We start from the raw sequence: 19,886 nt of genomic DNA, 5'->3' as shown, positions 1-19,886 counted from the left end.
TTAGGAGATTTCCATAGGAGGAGTGTATTGAGACAGATAAGGGTGTTTCAGAGGAATGGCGGTGGTGTTTTGGAGTGGATTGGAGGGTATTTGGAAGACTCGAGGAGTGTTAAGATATTTGAGGGGATAAGGAAGGATTTTGGGGTAAGAGATGAGCATTCAGAGATTTGCTGTGACTGGGAACCATTAGGGATGCACCAGGGAGAATGTGGGGTTGTTAGATCAGGGGAGGTTGTCTGATCTGGGGTCAGAAGAGGACATCAGGGAGACCCAAGCAGGGAATGTGGCATCTGTCCCCTTCCATGCACATCAAAAACGAGGCACCAAGTGAGGTCCATCAGTGTGATCCCCCAGTGCACTTTGGTGTGAATAATGGGGGACTGGGGGGCAGTGGGGGAACTGGGGGGCCGGGAGCATGGGATGACAGCTGGCATCTTGGCGTAGGTCAGATCCTCACTGTCCCTGGGGGCACCTGGAGATAGAGGCAGTAATTAGGCAGTAATTGCAACCATGGAGGTCCTCAGGATGCTTTAGTTTGAGGTGGGGCTCTGGAGTGGGTATGTGAGGAAGGAAGGAAGGGGTGTCCATGAGGGTGGATCTGTAATTCTGGGGGAGGGGCTCAAATTTGGGTTCTACATGGGGGATATTTGGGATCCAGCTGTGGTTTCAGGGTGCTCATAGGGTCTGGATATATTTAGAGACTGGGGGGCCACAGGGCCTTTGTTTTGGGGTCCCCATAGGTTAGACACTGGGCTTCTCTATGAGTTCATTTGAGGTCCCTCTGCTAGAGCTGGAGGGGCCTAAGAGGTCTGGGGGGTGATTAAGGCTTGGAGGGCTTCTGTGGGTCTTGGGAAATGGATTTGAGGATTGGGGGTCCACAAAATGCAGACTGGGGATTCCCATGGTCTGGATACAGGTGGTGCAATGTCAGAGTAAGCTGCATGAAGCCGGAGTCATTTGGGGTCCCCATGGGGAAGGTTTGGGTTTCCATGGTGACGTCTGGTGCGGGCCCCAAGAGGGATGTTGGGATTTGGGGTCCACTGACTCAGGCACTTACTCAGGACTCACTCATTCTGGGGGTGAAGCCTGCATCAAAAAGGGGAGGGGGGATGTAGGGGGTTATGTGGGGGCCTCAAGGTGCAGTTGTGGGGTCTATACGGGATCTATGGGGGATGAAAGGATGGGTAGGGGATGCTTGTGGGGATGTGTAGGAGATGGAAAACTCCTTCCTCACCAAGGCTCTCATCTCTCCATGTCCAGGGGCTGCAGGAATCCAGGATGAAGTAGAGGCTCAGGCTGAAGATGAGGGCAGCCATGCAGAGTCCCTCACCACCATCACCACCAGGTTCCCACACCTCAGCACCTGTGAGATTGGGGTGTTTGGGTGTCCCCATCACAGGGCAGGGATGCAGTGACATTGCCACTCACAGGGGACACAGATGTGGGCATGCAGATGTGGGTCTCAGACTAATTCTCTTATGTGGCCCTCGGGGTGGTAGGAGCACCAATAGATGCCAGCATAGGCTGGGTTCTTCCCTAAGTGGATGAAGGTGGCTGTGGCCCACCAGTGGGATCCTGGAGCTGGACAGCGGCTGAGTGCTCAGCACTTTGCAGAAGTCATGTGGCACAAGAATCCTCATTCAATCTCTGGGTGGTTTTATTGGTCCCCGTTCTCACATGTGACGTGGGCTCAGGGAACTGCTGAGGGGCTGAAGTTATGACGTGTGCAGGGAGGAAAAGAGATGGGACTTGATCCTCTGGGAGAAGCTCAGAGCCACCCACTGTGTCAGTACCCTCACCTGTCAGCACCAGCTCCACGGGCTCACTTGGCTCTGATGTCCGCAGTGGCTCTGACACCTGGCACCGTCACTGATACGTCCCCGCGTCCTCCAGGTTGGTGACAGCAAAGGAGAACTCAGCTGTATCCTGCTCCTTGTCTTTCTCCTTGTCAGACCTAAGAGTTCCATTCAACCAGAGCTGGACCCAGGCAGCCATACGGGGCAGGTGGCAGCGCAGGGTGACAGTGTCCCCCAGGGACACCCCCTGGCTGGGGTGCAGCGACAGGGAGGGTCGGGGCACTGGGACAGGGGACAGCAGTCAGCCTCATCCCTGCACAACCTCCTGTGCCCCTCTGATGGATCCCGCGCTCCCCTCCGTTTTTCCATGCTCCCCCTGTCCCCATGCTCACGCTGCTGGGCCCTGCTCGCTGCCACCAGCCACCAACCTGCAAGGGACACGGTCCTGGTCCCACACAGGGCCACCAACCCCCGTGGCACCACGTCCCCATTGTCACTCACCCAGGAGGAGGGCCAGCGCCATTGGTGCCTTGAGGCAGGAGCAGCTTGAGCTGCTGCCAGCTGACAGCACTGCAGTCCCTTGGTGCCCAACGTGGGGCCCAAAGGATGCAGATCCTGACCACATGTGCTGTGTTTGGCATCCCACCACACGAGGCCACGTGCTGACAGAACTTTGGGGACAGTCTGTGACACTCGAGGGGTGATCACCTGCGAGGGAAACACAAACAGGGTCTGCGTGCAATGCTCTGTGTGTGTCAGCCAACTGGGCACAGAGCAGTGTCACCACCAACGGGGGAAATTTGTCACGAGGTGGTGACATCGTGTCATCCTGTCCCCAAGGGGAAATGAGATTGTTTCTCCGGCCACTTCCTGACCCCACTGCAGTCTCGCTGTCCCAAGCTGCTCCTGTCCCAAGGCACCAATGGCGCTGGCCCTCATCCTGGGTGAGTGACAATGGGGACGTGGAGCCACCGGGGTTGGTGGCCCTGTGTGAGACCAGGACCGTGCGTCCCTTGCAGATTGGTGGCTGGTGGCAGCGAGCAGGGCACAGCAACATGAGTATGAGGACAGGGTGAGAATGGGGCAGGAGGGAGGGGAGCGTGGTCAGGGGTCCATCAGAGGGGCACAGGAGGGTGTGCAGGGACAAGGCTGACTGCTGTCCCCTGTCCCAGTGCCCCCACCCTCTGTGTCGCTGCACCCCAGCCAGGGGGTGTCCCTGGGGGACACTGTCACCCTGCGCTGCCACCTGCCCCGGCCATCTGCCTGGGTCCAGCTCTGCCAGAACGGGCATTTGAGATCCAAAGAAGTCTCAGGCAGGGTGCAGTACACGGTTGACTTCCCCTTGGTTTGTGTAGAGAAGGAAGATGCAGAGAAGTATCAGTGCCAGTGCTGGGTGTTGGAGCCACCAGCGACATCGGAGACAGTGACCCGAGGAGCTGGTGGTAACAAGTGAGGGCACTGGGAAAATGAGTGTCCTTGTGCTGTTCTCCCCAAGGCCATGTCACACTGCTGTCTCCTCTCTGCACTCAGATCACGGGTACCCCCACCAGGCATTTCCCTCAGCCCTGAGGAACATGTGGAAATGGCGACCAATGCTGCCATCCACTGCTGGAACAAGAACTATGGGGCCGCCTTCCTCCTGCACAAGGATGGGTCTTCAACCCCCGTGCAGCACCAAGAACCCAGTGGTGGGGGCACAGCCACCTGCATCCTCTTTGGTGACCCCAGCAGGTGCTGGCACCTATAGGTGCTCCTACCACATCAGGGGTTGCTGCCTACAGTCCTCCCCCCTTGGGGTCAGCATGATGCTGGAGGTGATGCCCACACCTGCACTCAGGTAGGTGTCAGCACCCATTTGTTTGTCCTGCCGTCCGTCAATCCTTCGTGTCAGTGTCTCCACATCCCATCCCTGTGGATGTAGTGGTGGAGAATGGGGACACATAAACAGCCAGAACCCGCAGGTGGCAGGGAGGAGTTGGACAGGAACCTGGTGGTGGCGGTGGTGGCAGTGGTGGGGAGCTGTGATTGATGTCCCCATCGCACTCACAGTTATTCCCTCCTATGTTTGATGCAGGTGCAATCTCCGGAGGTCGTGAGGCAGTGCAGCACGGCACGAGGGCATTTGAGAAATGCACTGATGCAAAGCATCCCCACAGTGCTGGAAAAAGCAAAGAGGAAGCGTAAGGGAAAAGGGAGAGGGAAGAGGATGGGGAAGGGGAAGGGTTCTTCAGCCTCGTGTTGATGTTCAGATGTAACGAGATGGAGAAGGCGAGGGGCAGATTTACCCTCATCTCTTGATGCTGATTCCTCACAACTCCCTCTCATTCCCTCCCTGGGCTGCCGCACTCCTTCACCACATCCACCCCTCCAAGTCAGCAGCTGCTGTCTGAATCTGACGCCCTCTCACAGAAGCATCATGCAGATGGCTCTGCAAAGTGTGCTGAGCTCTCTCTGCCTGCCACCACCGCTTTCCCTTGAATTATAGCTCAGATTGCAAACTCTTAATCACCTCCCCTAGTGACACAGTTCCTCCCTCCTTTTATCTTTCTGCCTTGCTATCAGAGCAGCATCAAAAAGCCCGCAAACAATACGCTCTTCTTTACGAGCTCTACATCTATGTTCTATTGCCAGCTCCTGTATCTGTGGATCTAGAAAAGGGATCTGCAGACACTCCCTGTCCCCACTGCAGTCTCGCTGTCCCAAGCTGCTCCTGTCCCAAGGCACCAATGGCGCTGGCCCTCCTCCTGGGTGAGTGACAATGGGGACGTGGTGCCACGGGGGTGGGTGGCCCTGTGTGGGACCAGGACCATGTCCCTTGCAGGTTGGTGGCTGGTGGCAGTGAGCAGGGCAAAGCAAAGTGAATATGAGGACGGGGGAAGAATGGGGCCAGAGGGAGGGGAGCGTGGTCAGTGGGCCATCAGAGGGGCACAGGAGGGTGTGCAGGGAACAAGGCTGACTGCTGTCCCCTGTCCCAGTGCCCTGACCCTCCCTGTTGCTGCACCCTAGCCAGGGGTTAGAAGTGGGGGACAATGTCACCCTGCGGTGTCACCTGCCCCGGCCATCTGCCTGGGTCCGGCTCTGCCAGGAAGGAGGTTTCACCCCCTGCGTGAAGAAGTGCAATGTTCAGGACATGGCCGTGTTCTCCTTTGCTATCACAACGTGGGTGCACACAGGGACGTATCGTTGCCAGTACCGGCTGTCTGAGCCAGCAGAGACATCAGAGATGAGTGACCCTGTGGAGCTGGTAGTTACAGGTGAGTGCACTGGGGTCAGAGGGAGGCCCTGAGCTGTCCTCACAGGCCCAAGTCCCATCCATTTTCTCTCCCATCATGCAGATCACTGTTTCCCCCCACCTGGCATTTCCATGAGCCACAAGAGACCTGTGGGGATGGGGACCAACATCACCATCCGATGCAGGAACATGTACCAAGGGGCCACCTTCCTGCACAAGGATGGGCACTCGGCCCCTGTCCAGCAGCAGGACCCTGATGGTGGGGGCACGGCCACCTTCACCCTCTTTGGGCTGACTCCAGCTGACACCGGCACCTATAGGTGCTCCTACCACCCCAAAGGCTTCCCCTTTCTGTCCTCCCCCCTTGGGGGCAGCGTGACACTGGAGGTGGCACCCACACCTGCACCCCCAGCTAGGTCCGAGATCCACAACTGGGTGTCCCCAGCTTCATCCACGCTTGACAGTGTCACTGCATCCTCTTCCTACGCAGGTGGTGGCTGGAGCTGGGAACAGCCAAACGCCCAAACCACACAGCACCCAATGGGAGAGAGTCCCATGGGAACCTGGTGGTGGCGGTGTTGCGGGTCTGTGCTGCTGCTCTCGTCTTCGGCCTCGGCGTCTTCTTCATCCTCAGTGCCCGTGACCTCTGGATATGGAGAGATGGGAGCCCGGCTGGGGAAAAAGTTCAATAGATTTCATCTCTGATTCTGATCCCAAACGCCTCCTACCCGTGCTTTGATCCCATATACACACCCTCACGTCTCCCCCACCTTCTCTTCGATCCTCTATCAATCCCCATTACTCTCCCCTGCTGCCAGTTCCATCTTCTATTCATCCCCACTCCACATAACTCCCACCCAGCTCCACTTTCAGTTTGGATGCAGGTGCCCACCCCCATATCCCCAAGGCCATGCAGTTCCAGGTCAGTGTCTGGGTCCAGGGACCCTCCATCCCAACCTTCCCCTTGGATCCCCCTCAAATCCTATCAGAGAACCTTAATGCCTGCCTATGTGGACCCCAACGTAGCCCAGTTCTTGTGGCTTCTCTAACAGTATGTTCACATCCCAATTAGAAACAAGATTTATGGAACCCAACACTGCACAATGGGGAACTCACCAAAGCAAATATTCACTCCAAAGACCTCATGGGCACACCAAACCTAGCAATGAGACCCTCAAACTACATCTGATGTCTGATGTCTGATCCATAGGAAACCCAATCTACGCTACCTACAGGCCTCCAAACCCCGCATCCTGAACACCTTCAAACAGACTAAAGGGACCCCCAAAAAAGAACCCATGGGGATCCCCATTTGATGAACCCCAAATATACATACACCAAACCCCCTGAACTCATCTTTTTCAACACCCGTATGTGTCCCCCACTCAACCAGACTGAGGACCCCCATGGTGGCTCCCCACTCTTCCTTTTGTAGCTCAGCTGCCCCTCAGTGAAAGGAAGGTCTGACATACATCGAGCTGTGACGCCAAGCCCCATTATCTGCATCGAGGTGAGTGCTGGGGGATTCTGCTGATGCCTCCCACAGTGCCTCATTGTTACGGTGCACTGTCCCCACAGATGCCACATCTCCTGCTTGGGGCTCCATGGAGCTCTGTTCACCCTGCAGACTCCCCAAATCCCCACATTCTATCGCTCTCCAATTCTCACTGGTGCACCACAAATACTTCCCAATCACTCAAAACCCCCTTTACTCATTTCTTGCCCCAAGCCCCTCCTGATCTCCCCCAGTGATTCTAACTCACACTGGCACCCCTCATTCTCACTGGTGAATCCCAAATTCCTTCCCAATCCCGCCAAGTCCTTGAGTGCTCATCTCTAACACCATAATCCTTCCTTAACCCCCCTCCAATAACTTAACATTTTATCAGATCCCCAAATCCACCTCCAAACCCCACCTCCATTCCTTTAGAAAGCCCAATTCTTCCCACTCCACACCACAACACCACCACTACCACTGTGAGACTTTCAGAACTGTGTCAGTCCAGTGCCCCTTATACATCCCCCATAGTTTCCCCTGCTCCACATTCCATCCCCCATACATCACCAGGATGCAGGGGATGTGGGGGGACTTGAGACATGAGGGGATGTGTGGGGACACAGGGACATGTGGGGACATGGGGGGACATGGGGTGGTGGTGTGGGGTCAGAACTGCAGAGGTGAGATGAGGTGACACGTAGAGGTGACACAGGAAGGTGGCAGGCCGTGCCAGGAGGTGCTGGTGCCATTTGAGCAGCACTGCAGGGCAGATGAGCAGCACCAGCCCAACCTGGGGGTGATGGTGACACTCCAGGATGTGGAGATGCTATTGGTTTTCAAGCAGGAGTTCGTTATCTATACACAATACTGCACTTGTTTGTTTTTGTTTTAGTTGGTTTTTTTTTAAGTCAGTGATAGTATGCAGCCTGATCCCATGTCTTTGAAAAGTGCAGTTTAAGGATTGTCAGCTGAGAACAGCAGCAGAACATGGGGTCGTCACAGGGGGAAGGCACAGGGAAGGAAGCGAGGAAAGAAAGGAGAAAGCCTGAAAAAGGAATGGGGAAGGCACAGGGCGAAGGAAAGGGCAAGACATGGGAATGAGGGGGAAAAGGACAGAATAGCTGTAGAGCAGCCTAAAAAGCAGCAAGAAGCTCTGGGAGGACTGTCAAGTGCCAGATTCTGTATCAGGTGTGTATCTGTGTGCATACGTTGCCATTACCTGCTTTGGTCAGGGTTCTTGTCAGTTCTGAGCTCCTGCAGTGGGAAGAGCTCGAGCAACTGGTGCAGTCGCTGCAGACCTGTGCGATGGGGGAGTGCTTGATAAGGACAGCCCTGCAGCCCTCAGCTGGACAAACTTGCTCCGTGTGCCCAGACTGGGAGCTGCACAGTGCCCGGCCGCACTTCTCCAGCTCAGAGCCCGCTGCCTGCAGCTGCATCTTTGCTTCCTTCCCTCCTGCCCAGAGCCTTGAGGGTGCTCCCACAGTCCCCTGCCCACCCCCAAAATGTCAGAGAAGACAGCTGGCAGCGACCTGCAGGAATCCCAGCACCCTGTTTTCCTTCTGCCTGCAGCTCTCTCCTCCTCTGCCACACAGGGCTCCAGCCTGCAAAATGCAAATGGTCGGGGGGAAAGGGAGTGCTGGCAGGAGCGACTGCTGCAGCTGGCTGGGGAGGGTCTGCATACCCTGTGCCCTTCTGGGCTATTTGTCCAGCTGCAGGAAGACCAGGGTAGGGCAGCTGAGAAGCTGCCCCCATCAGAGGGGGAAACAAGCTGTCCTTCCACAGAGACATTCCTCTCCCAGACAGATGCACCCACACAACTCTCGGGCCATCTTGCCAATGGCAGCTGTGACACATCAATTCTTTCTAGGCAGGTGAATTAATGTTTTTCCATCTGTAAACTTAGGGGGAGAACTGCAGTTTTTGTTAATCTTTGTAGGAACACTGTCATGCTCCACACAGAACTCAAAACTGCAGCTTTGTGCTAGATCTGGCTGCTTAGACTTGCTAGGACCTAAAACTTCCCATTTTATGGCATGAAAAGAACAAAAAGCCAAAAATGAAACCCGCACGGAAAGAAAGGCTTTTGAAGAAAAATACGTGGAAGTATAAACAAGACAGAGGCTGAGTGAACATTCATATGGCCCTGCACTTTCTGCCAATGGGCTCTAATCCCATTATCGTTAAATTTGCTGGGCAGTTGCATTTTGGTATTTGAACATTTAGAAACAGTGCAACAGACGCTGGCAAAAAGAAAGAAGAAAAAAAGAAAAAAAACTCTTTTTTTTTTTTTTTTAAAGCTATTTATATGCACTTGGCACAGCTCTCCTGGATTTGGAGTAGTTTCCCTCTTTCTTCTTCGTCTTTCCCCCCACAACCCCTCCACTTCTAACTTCGTGCTCCTCTCCCATCCTCACAGCACACACACCGGATCGCCAGGCACTGCGCAGCCGCTCCCCCAGTCCCGTCGGAAAAGTTCTTTCCGCGGTCTCTGCCGCCACCTCCTGGCCAATGCGCGGAACGGCCGCTGCGTCCCGCAAGCACCAGAACGCATGCGCGCACAAAATGCGGAAGTGCCGTTCTAACCGCTCTACTCAGCTAATCCGCCGCCTCTCTATGGTCATCAGTCCTCCAGGTAATAGCGAACATAGCGGCGAACAGCCCCGGCCCGGCAGGTGATTTCGCATGATTAGTTTCGAGTACTCACCTACGCGTGCGTTGTTTTCGACTCCTCATTACGCGTGCGAGGGGCGCAGAGGCCGCTGGGAGCCACAATAGTCTGTTCCCGAGGCAGGCTCCAGGAATCGACTGCTCGCCTGCACCTCGAGGCTTTGTAGATTTGAATGCTAGTTATGAGTGTCCTGGCGCATGCGTTCTGTTGCCTCGAGGACTAACCATAACAAAGCTCGGCGGATTTGCTGCACAGAGCGAGGAACACCACCGCCGCGTGCCTGTGCGCATGCGCCCTGGTGCCTGCGGCGCCAAACAAACACGGCCGCAATTCCACCTATTGGCCACGAGGGGGCACCGGAGACCGCGGAAACAACAACGACTGGCTCGACGCGCAGCCGCGCCGCAGCTTCTGGCGCTCTTCTCCCTGCCGCGATGGCAGAGGAAAAACGCAGTTCGATGGGGGTTGAGGGAGGAGAAAATGACGTCAATTGGAAAAAGACGAAGAAAACCAAGGAAAACTTCTCTACACCCAGCAAACCTCTGCTAAGCACGTAAGAATATTATATCTTAATTTTTTACGTCTCACTTTTTATTACTCATGTAATATTATTATATCTTAATTTTATCAGTCTCACTTTTTTTTTTTTTAACCAACTGTCACTGGAGCACTGTCAGTAGATGTACCAGAAATATTGACAAGGGTTAAAGAAAATTGTTCTAATGTTGTTTTGGTTTTTTTCTACTTCACATAAATCAGGAGAATTACTTGTTTTTCAATGCTACCAAAGGAGCCATTTCTTCACTGATATTGAAATTCATTATGAATGCCTCTAACAAAAATGATTAGTTGAGCCATTGTATTTAACATGAGCATTTTCACCCACAGCCAAAGCGTAGGAATTGATATTAGCAGTTTAACTCTCCAAATTTTGTTCAAAAGACTTTCATATTTCTTCAGTTCAGCTGGCTACAGTCTTGTGAGACAAACTCACAATCAGAAAGTGGTTTTGATTTTTTTGCCATCAGATTTGCTGCCACATTATCAAGTTTTATTAAGGATTCCCTTTGAGTTTTAACTTGGTTCAAAGTTATTTGTTAAGGTGACAGGCTATTTCCAGTTGTGCTGTTTTGTTTTTACAAAGCATTTCTTGATGTGCAGCACATTTTGCAATGTGTTTCTGCCTATAATATTGTTTCAGGATATGTTTGCATCGGAGAGACAGGGTGTCTCAGGAGCAGAGGCAAGTGAACTACACAGTCAGAGCAGCACAGAGTTACGAGTTTTATTTGGCATGTGCACACACACAGGTATCCATTTTTGATAGCCCCAGAAGATGGCAAGCAGAAACTCCCTAAGCAAGTGCAATAGGAGCACTAGTAAGCTAAACCAGAATCTCTCTAAGCAAGCACAATATTACTTACTGACCTTGAGAGAGGGATGAAATTCTGGGAAGGAGTCTGCCTGCAGTGCTTTCAAAACATATCAGCAGGGCATTCCCTGCTTCAAAGTGCATCTTTCTCCTCCACTGCAGCCTCCCTCCTGCTTTTACTCTCTTCAGAGTCTGCAGCATTTTTTTCCACCTGCATGCTGTATCCATGCGACCAACACATGATACAGAGCCCAAGTGGAACACCTGCTTGCAAAACAAATCCTTGTAAAACAAGATAAGTTAGCAAGGTTTCTCCCTAATTAAAAATCAGTAAAATAAGATGAAAGGAACATATACTTGCATCTACAGCCTTTAAAACTGTCAGAATACTTTGTTCCATCCCAGGATCATTCTCCTGTTGGGCCTCTAGACTCTTTACAAATTCATATATTTTCAAATTGTAATCTTCGAAAGCTGACACCATTTTCTTGCAAAGCATTAAGCATGGGGCCATGCTATTTGTCTGCACTGCACTACACCCTCCCTGTGCCCCTTGGCCAGGCTGGGCTGCTCCAGGAGGCAGATGATGTGGCAGGGTGAGCAGGTGGAAGTGTGAGCTGAGCTGGGCTGGGCTGCGTGTGTCCTGTGGGTTTCAGGTAGGACAAGCCTAGAATCTTAGTAGAACTGGTTTTTAGCCTTACCAAATAAAAACCAAACCAAACAAAAGAAAAAAACAACTTGTTATGTTATGTTTATGGTAGTTATAAAAAGTTAAAAGCCTTGTGATACAGAAATGCACAACATACTGTGAACAGGAAAAGAATGAGATACAGTTCAATCAGAGAAGGACATTAAAGTAGCAGAAATAGTGAAAGAAACCACCTCCTTCCTTACCTTCCTCTATAGAAAAATTAGACTGCCTTGAGGAAGGTACAAAACAGATAATCTTGCTCCTTACAACTTTTAGTAACAAATAGTGCAATTTGCAGTTGCCTTTTCATACTTCTCCAATTTACATGCAACCCTAGCATACTGCTGACTGTCATGCCCTGACACACATAACACAGGCTGCTCTAATCCAGTTCAGGATATGCAAAAAATGGCAGAGCTCACAGCCCTGAAATTAAGAAGAAATCACTCACCCCTTCCTGAGGGCCAATACTCACCCACACTCTCTGGAAGGCATTCATTCTGCAAGTAGAGGTGGCTGCCAGCCCTTAAACGTGGCCAGGACCCCCCGCCACCCCCCCCCCCAAAAAAAAAAAAAAAAAAAAAAAAAAAAAAAAAAAAAAGTTCACAGCCCTGAAATAAAGAAGGGACCACTCATTCCATTTCAAAGACAAACACTCACCCCACACAATAAAGAAAATAACCACCAGGTAGAGATGCTGCCCTTATGGCTGCCAGACCTTAAATGTGGTCACAAACTCCCCTCCCCCCAAAAAAGGTGATCTCACAGCTGCGAAATAAAGAAGGAATCAGTTACCCCCATTCCAAGGGCCAGAGCTCACCACACACACCACAGGAGTCAGGCTCTGAGAAGAAATACTGCCCTTATGGCTGCTAGACCTTAAAACCTTAGATTTGGTCAGAATCCCCCCCAAAAAGGAGAGAGATCACAGCCCCAAAATAAATTAAAAAAAAAATTACTCACCCCAATTCCAAGGACTAGAGCTCATCCCACACTCCTAAGGAAGCCTTCAAGTAAAGATGGTGCCCTTACAACTGCCAGCCCTTCAATGTGGACAGGATATCCCCCCCAAAAAAAGTGCATCGCTGCCCTGAGATAAGGAAGTAATCCCTCACCCCATTCCAAGGACCAATACTCACTCGTGCTCCAAAGAAAACAGCCTCCAGGTTGTTTTCACCCCTCCATGCCCTTCTACATGGTCAGGATCTCCCCCTCCTCAAAAAACAAACAAACAAACAAACAGGGAGAAGCTCACAGCCCTAACATAAAGAAAGGATCCCCCACCCCAAAAGAGACAGTCTCCAAGAAGAGATGCTGCCACAATGCTTTCCAGCCCTTAAATGTGGTCAGGGAGGGGTGGAGCCAGGCTGAGCCCCATCCCATCCCAGGTGAACTGCTCCCACCAGTGCTTGCAAGGCTACACCCCTCACCAAGTGCTCAATCACTGTTTTAGGTTGTGACCTCACAGTTCCCATACAGCCATGAAACAACAGAAAAAAGAACACATCACCCCGTGGTCACTGTGCATCACCCCATGTTGCATTGCGGGTGCTTTCAATGTCCCCCCACCCACCCCAATGTCCCAGTGCTCCATCTCCACTCCCACCCCCACGTCCCCATGCCCACCTCTGTGCCCCCAGTGTCCCCATTCCCTCCATCCCATCCCCAGTGCCCCTACAGTCACCTCCCCAGTGTCCCCAAACCCACACCGTGACCTCATGCCCTCCTCCCAGTGCCTCCCAGTGTTCATCCACCCACCCCCCACATCCCCATGGTCCTTTCTGTGCCCCCAATGTCCCCACGCCTTCCTCACCATCCCTAGTGCCCCCCCGTCCACACTGTCCCCACATCCACTCCCAATATCCCCATGGTCCTCTTTGTGTTCCCAATGTCCCCACACCCACCTCTACCCCCTTCCTGTCCCCATTGCCCCCTGCCCACCCCCACCCCTCAAGGGCAGGGGGGTCTGGCAGGGAGTACATCTTCCGGGCAGAGAATGATTCCCATCCTGAGACATGCTGCATCCTCATCATCGTCACTGACTGCGATGCCACCCACAGCAGCACCGTGCGCACAGTTGAGGAGTGTGGCATCATGCGCTACATCATTGGGGTACAGCCCACACTGCACCATGGGGCCATGCAGGGACCACCGTGTCTTGAGAGACTGCCATCCAGGAGCATTAAAGAGGTTTAAATCCCTTAATGTTCAGTGCTTTAAAAACTATTTTATGATAAGGCAATTAAAAATGACCTGCTGCAGAAAGTAACAGGATCCCAGAGCGTATTACAGGTATGGCTCAGCAGAAAATGAGCACTATGTCCAATTTCCCCCCTTGGCCTCCGCTTATCTCATAAAAACTGTAACTTTCAAAAAATAAAGGAAGCAACCCAGATCTCTGCTGGGTTGAAGGATGATGTTTTGTTGCAGGGTGGAAAGTTGCAAGTTCTGAGAAAACAATGACTGTTGAAAGGGGTCCGTTCATGGTGCAGGAAATCTGAGTTCTGGAGCTGTGTGTGCATGTGTGTTCTCACTTCACAACTGCTTCCAGATAATGGGGCTACCAACTCAGGCAGGAACGGTAGGGCTGTCATCCTTAGTCTAAAGTTCAGATCTTCTTTCTGCCTTGTTGTAGTTCATTTGGTGGTGCAGAGTCCGGTTGGAGGCCTGTAACTAGCGGTGTTCCTCAGGGGTCTGTGCTGGGTCCGGTCTTGTTCAGCATCTTCATCAATGACCTTGATGAGGGGATAATGGCCACCCTCAGCAAGTTTGCTGATGATATGAAGTTGGGAGGATTGGCTGACACGCCTGAAGGCTGTGTTGCCATTCAGCAAGACCTGGATAGGCTGGAGAGCTGGGCAGAAAAAAAACGGATGAGGTTTAACAAAAGCAAGTGTAGAGTCTTGCATCTGGGGAGGAATAATTGCATGCACCAGTACAGGTTGGGGGATGACCTGCTGGAGGGGAGCTCTGCGGAAAGGGACCTGGGTGTCCTGGTGGATGACAGGTTGGCCATGAGCCAGCAGTGTGTCCTCGTGGCCAAAAAGGCCAATGGCATCCTGGGGTGCATTAAAAAGAGCGTGGCCAGCAGGTCGAGGGAGGTGATCCTCCCCCTCTACTCTGCCCTGGTAAGACCTCATCTGGAGCACTGCGTCCAGTTCTGGGCTCCCCAGTACAAAAAAGACAAGGATCTCTTGGAAAGAGTCCAGCGGAGGGCCACGAAGATGGTGAAGGGCCTGGAGCATCTCTCCTATGAGGAAAGGCTGAGTGAACTGGGTCTGTTCAGCCTTGAGAAAAGAAGACTGAGAGGGGACCTGATCCAGGTCTATAAATATCTAAGGTGCGGGGGGCAGAATGGCGAGGCCGGACTCTTTTCAGTGGTGAGTGGAGACAGGACAAGGTGAAACGGCTGGTAACTGCAGCATAGGAAGTTCTGCACAAACATGCGCAAGAACTTCTTTACAGTGAGGGTGACGGAGCACTGGAACAGGCTGCCCAGGGAGGTGGTGGAGTCTCCTTCTCTGGAGATGTTCAAGACCTGCCTGGATGCCTACCTGTGCGACCTGGTGTAGGGAACCTGCTTTGGCAGGGGGGTTGGACTCGATGATCTCTGGAGGTCCCTTCCAACCCCTACAATTCTGTGATTCTGTGATTCTGTGATTTGAGGTGTTTGTAGCAATGCTCGTGGCGTTCTCTGTTTGGCTGCAACTCTGACTAAATGGAATAGAATGATGAAGGAAAAGACAGAAGCTGGTATTCTCTGGGCAAATTTGCGTGCCAAATCCACCTTTAGCAGAAGAAAGATGTGGTTTTTCAGAACTCAGGAGAGCTGTACCCGCACATACTACAGGCATATATTTGATGAGCTTGCATTCCCCTTCTGTTGAATCAAAAACCTGGGCTAAGAAGGAATGTTCCATGTAGGGAGAAGAAGATGATAGAACGTGTTCCTTTCAAGGCTCGCGTGGGAAATGTCAGGTATAGTGCTGAAGGCACCATTCAGCCACGGGCCTTTTTTGCCAAAAAAGTAACAAGACAGGCAGCACTGCAGAACTGAGTATTCTCCATGGATTTACTCATCGCCTGAACTAGACTGTGGCAATTGTCTTTGTGATCATCAGCATATAGTTAAAAGGGAGCAGCTGACAAAGGTAAGGGCATACCAGTGAGTCTTTCCATTTTGAAAGATTTTCATGTAGTCCTTGCTCATCTCTAAGTACTGAAGATTTATCAGAGTCACAGATTCCATGTGTCTTTCATCATCACCATGGAATATTATTCCAAAAGCTGTTAAGCTATTGCAAATGACCTTATCTGAGCCATGCTCTTTTTTCTGTTTTAACTTGAAATGCTTGTTATGTATTCATTTCATGTATCTCTTATTTTTGCCTTGCCTCAAGCTGGAAGTCACTCTAAGAAAGCCATCTAAAAAATTCCCTATTTAGTATGTGTGTACATCTCAGTGTGAATTGTAGTGTATGCTATCTTTGCTTCATGCTGTACTCCGTAATGTGGCAGTATGGCTGTACTCTTTCCAAAGCAGCATGCCTTTTCAGGAAGCAGTTCACCTCCAGCTGAAGTTGTTCCTGTGTTATTGAACTGTAAGGGGGATAAGAAATGCCACGTGGAAGAAGCAGCTGTGCTGGCTGCTTCTCCTCTGTTGTCTGGGGGAACATCTGATAAGGTGCCCATCTTGTACCTATCTGTGGCTCCAGTGGAATGTGTGGCAAGGCAGAAGCGAAAGACTAGAACTTGGCAGCTGGGAAAAAGCCTACAAAATAAGGCAGTTACACACAGATTGAGATAAAAGTGACAGATGTGAATGATGAAGAAGTCCATGTAATATCTGACCTTCTTCCTCAGAGCAGAGATTCACTGTCAGACAGGCTGCTTCAGACATTGATCTCATCACACAGCTGAAGCAATGACAGCGTTTGCTTACTGCTTAAAGGGAGACCTCCAGGGTAAATGCACAAACAGGTGTACAAGAAGAGTTAGCAGTTGTCACTCTTCCCAAATGCACTGTGATATGGGATGTGTTCAAGGTAGCAGACTTGCTGGAGGGGCAGATTTACTTGCAGCTTTATAGGAGACCTGAGATATCAGTGCAGAACTTCACGATAAAACACCGTTAGTAAAATCTATTGAAGAGGTGAATCCTCCTAGTTTCTGATTTCCATGAAGTTTGTGACTCCCTAATCATGAAATTAAAATTTGTATTATTGAAAATCATATGTTTGGTTATTTTGATCCAGCTGGACTTTAGTTTTAATATTTGCCTTCCTGCCTATCGGGGAACTTGAGTAATTTTAACCTGCTATGATATTGTGCAGCTCCTCCCTTTGACAGAGTGGTGTAGGCTGTTATCAGCTTGGCTGAGGGAGCTGGGATTGTTCGATCTGCTGAAGAGGAGGCTCAGGGGAGACCTTACAGCTCTCTCTAACTACCTGAAGGGAAGTTGCAGTGAGCTGGACTCGGCCTCTTCTCCCATGTAAGCAGTGAGACGACCAGAGGAAATGGCCTCAAGCTGCACCAGGGGAGATTCACGTTGGACGTTAGGAAATACTGCTGCTCTGAAAGAGTGGTCAGGCACTGGAATGGGCTTCCCAGGAGGTGCTGGAGTCACCGACCCTGGAGGCATTCACGGAATGTTTCAAGGATTTGGTGTTGAGGGACGTGGTTTAGTGAGAACTGTTGGTGATGATCTTGCAGGTCTTTTCCAACCTCGGTGATTCTCTGACAGCAGGAGAAACAGTTATTGCGTATACTTTTTTCTATTCTACGTCACTTTGTATTTGGGCTGCTGCTTGGGATCTGCTCAGGAACACCGATTATCTTAGATACTTTTGATCTGTAAAGATGAAAATGAGAATGAAGATGGGGTGGATTTTAATATCAGCTATTGGGTGAATACCAAGGATGTAAAAGGGGATTTGAAATATTTGATGGATTGAGATAAAAAAGACCTAGTGGAGATTGTAGGGATTGAACTGTCTTTCCTTCTTCATGTATCAAATTGGAAAGTGCTCTTCAATATCAGGCGAAGGTGACAAATTTCAATTCAATCATATCTTTACAGATTTTTTTTCTGTTCTCATAAAAACGTTGTACAGAAGACTGCAATATTGAAGAGGAAGAGTGAGATACAATTTCCAGTCAACTACTTTCCTGAACATAGGTGTCCTTCTGTCGGTGTCCATATGGGAGCTAGGAACTTGACTCAGGTCCCCACATAAAGGCACCTGATGAAAGTTGAGGTGCTGCAGGGTGCTCCTTGCTTCCTGCTGCTGGTACCGACAAGTCCGGGTGTCTCTGGAGCTGCCTGTCCTATTCAGCAGTCCTGTATGTCCTGAACTGCTGCACAGTTCTGTGCACTTTTAAGGCCGTGCTGTTGGATAAGGTGATGAGAGCACTTGACCAGTATAGGACAATACAGGAACACAGGATTCAGCCTTGTCTTGAGGCTTTGGAGAGAAGAAATAAAAGTCAGCTTCAAATAGGCCCAGAACTGGGAAAGGGTCTTCCACCCCAGGCAGATCCTGCTGATGAACTGCTCAGTGTAGAGTTGTCTCACGCTCATAGTGAGGAAACATCAAGAGGAGCAAAGCTGAAAGCCTCATGGTCAGGGGCTTTGCCTGAAAGAGAGTTAAATGTTAATCTGGTTAATCTGCTTAGTTTTACACAAATTACTTTGCTCCGAGTCCCCCGAGAATGCAAGATCCTGGCCAGAAGGCAGTGCAAGGAACAGCTGTGCACTGCAGGAGAACCTATTTGACAGTAAATCTGGATTTCTCACCTGTAAGATGAAACAGACAAATGCTCATAAAAGAAAGCACTTCAGAAATGTTTAAAAGGTGTATATCGTGGATGTGAAGTCAGAGAGCCCCATGACATCCAATTCCCCAAGTTTGTTTGCGTAATTAGTCTCTAGACTAATGTTACTAGATTGCCAACGATAATAATTACAGATCTGTACTAGGACCAATGAGGCAACCAGGTGATTCAGTTCATCAGCTGGAAGCTACTCTTCTGTCAGCGGTGGGTTGTATGCTGCCTGTAAGAAAAGAATGTATATGAAGCTGGCTAGTTTACCCAGAATATCAGTGATTAAACAGATGCTCTTCAAGGTTTCTTTGAGTAGATGTGTGTGTGGGAGATACACATGAACACAGAAATCTTTTAAGGATACGAAGAATATATTAAAATTCCACATGTACAAAGCTAAGTATGACTGAATTGTTGTATCTAGTATTTTCTGTTCTCACCTCAGGACCAACTGCAAGTTGAGTTCAGTATTTCACTGCTAACTGTAAGGTCAGAACCTTGAGAAACAGATGAGGACTCAACAAATCAATCAACAGAATTATGCTCTCCTTTTAATATAGCTGTCCCTCCTTGATGATAGCAGAGAAGGGACAGTTTGCATTAGTGTTTAATCAGTAGGTTCCCTGACTTGGTCTGGAAATGTCAGTTCTTAGTGTCCCCCTTGCCTTGAAAAATGAAGATACCGGAATTTGGTGTAACTCCTTTGTGTGAGAGGTACAGTCCTCCTCCCAGTATTTGCCTCATGGAAGGGCTTGCTCATAACCCAGAGTGTAGTGCTCATAACCTCACGTAGCGCAGTGAGTCTTGACAGAAGACTCAGTGGTAAACTCGGAAGTTTTCTCTGTTTATTTTCTTCAACCTTAAACACATTAATTTTTAGTCATTTTATTTAAACCTTGGTTTCGAGAAAATGTTACCAGTAAAACCTGGTCAGGAAAAAAGCATGATGAAATTATTCACTCTGCTGAAAGTTTTCAAATTATGAAGGTGAATGAAATCCCATCTGTTTGAAGTTTCATTAGAAATACCCAAGCATTTCCCTTCCTACCCCGATATACCTTAACCCAGAGGTGGCAATTAAGTATTTGTTGTCCTACAAAAGGAGGTTGAGTATGAACGGAGAAATCGGTCAATTTCTAATGGCATTTCTGTACGCCTTGTGGTGAAAGTGGTGAAGACAGATGAAAGGCAAGTAGGTTGGTATATGAAATGATCATTCTTCACCCTGAATAGCAATTTCATGCACTTTGAATCCAAGAATTAGAGCCTCTTGTTTTGTAACTTGATCACAGCACAGTAACTCCTAAGCTAATTTCTTCAAGGCTCATCTGTAGTCTTAGCTGATTAGCCTCCCACAGTGAAATGTTTGGGATGGAAGACAGCAGCAAGTAGAGATCGCTGATTTATTTGATTGCAGCCATTATGGCTACCCTAGGAGGACTTGTAAGCAAATCCTGTTTTCCATGTACTCAAGCTAGAGTGAACCTTTGCTCCAACTGTACCAAATGTAACTATGTGAAATGCTTGTTAGTGTCTCAGTAGTAAGGGTGAGCACTCTATTCAGAGTCACTGCAGTCAAAGACTTGCAGGTAGTTTTCAGAGTTCAAGACAAGTGGCTCTGTGGGCATGCTGCACAGCCACGGTCCCTCATGCATCCCTACTGGTGGTCTGCCAGAGTGCCCTGTGCTTCCCTTTCAGCCTCTGCACCTTTGTTTCCTTCTCAGGGAATCGGGGTAAGAGATGAAAGGCAGAGATAACACGCAGAGTGCTTTGCCCACCTGTATTTTCTGGAGAAGTGCCTTCA

The 19,886-nt window shown here is 50.2% G+C and overlaps 1 protein-coding gene and 1 pseudogene across 2 annotated transcripts in view; one reads left to right on the top strand and one right to left on the bottom strand.

Annotated features, from left to right (window-relative positions):
* Positions 1-2,718: 2,718 nt before the first annotated feature.
* On the top strand, positions 2,719-5,720 carry LOC306944277 (T-cell-interacting, activating receptor on myeloid cells protein 1-like; the record flags this gene model as incomplete). The annotated part of the gene is made up of 6 exons (XM_079532761.1): positions 2,719-2,740; positions 2,969-3,245; positions 3,327-3,527; positions 4,785-5,050; positions 5,132-5,444; positions 5,576-5,720. 6 exons carry the CDS (start codon positions 2,719-2,721, stop codon positions 5,718-5,720), a joined length of 1,224 nt encoding a protein of 407 aa, XP_079388887.1.
* Positions 5,721-9,258: 3,538 nt separating this feature from the next.
* The window catches only part of LOC306944276 (osteoclast-associated immunoglobulin-like receptor), a 184,286-nt pseudogene continuing 173,658 nt past the window's right edge, over positions 9,259-19,886 (bottom strand). Inside the window, exon 5 of the transcript in view lies at positions 9,259-9,352. The product of the transcript in view is annotated as an osteoclast-associated immunoglobulin-like receptor (transcript). The remainder of the gene's footprint in view (positions 9,353-19,886) is intronic.

This window comes from Tetrao urogallus (assembly GCF_951394365.1).
Source record: "Tetrao urogallus genome assembly, chromosome: 2".
Lineage (NCBI taxonomy): Eukaryota > Metazoa > Chordata > Aves > Galliformes > Phasianidae > Tetrao > Tetrao urogallus.
The sequence above is the reverse complement of the archived record's forward strand: the minus strand, read 5'-3'. Positions and strand labels throughout refer to the sequence as shown.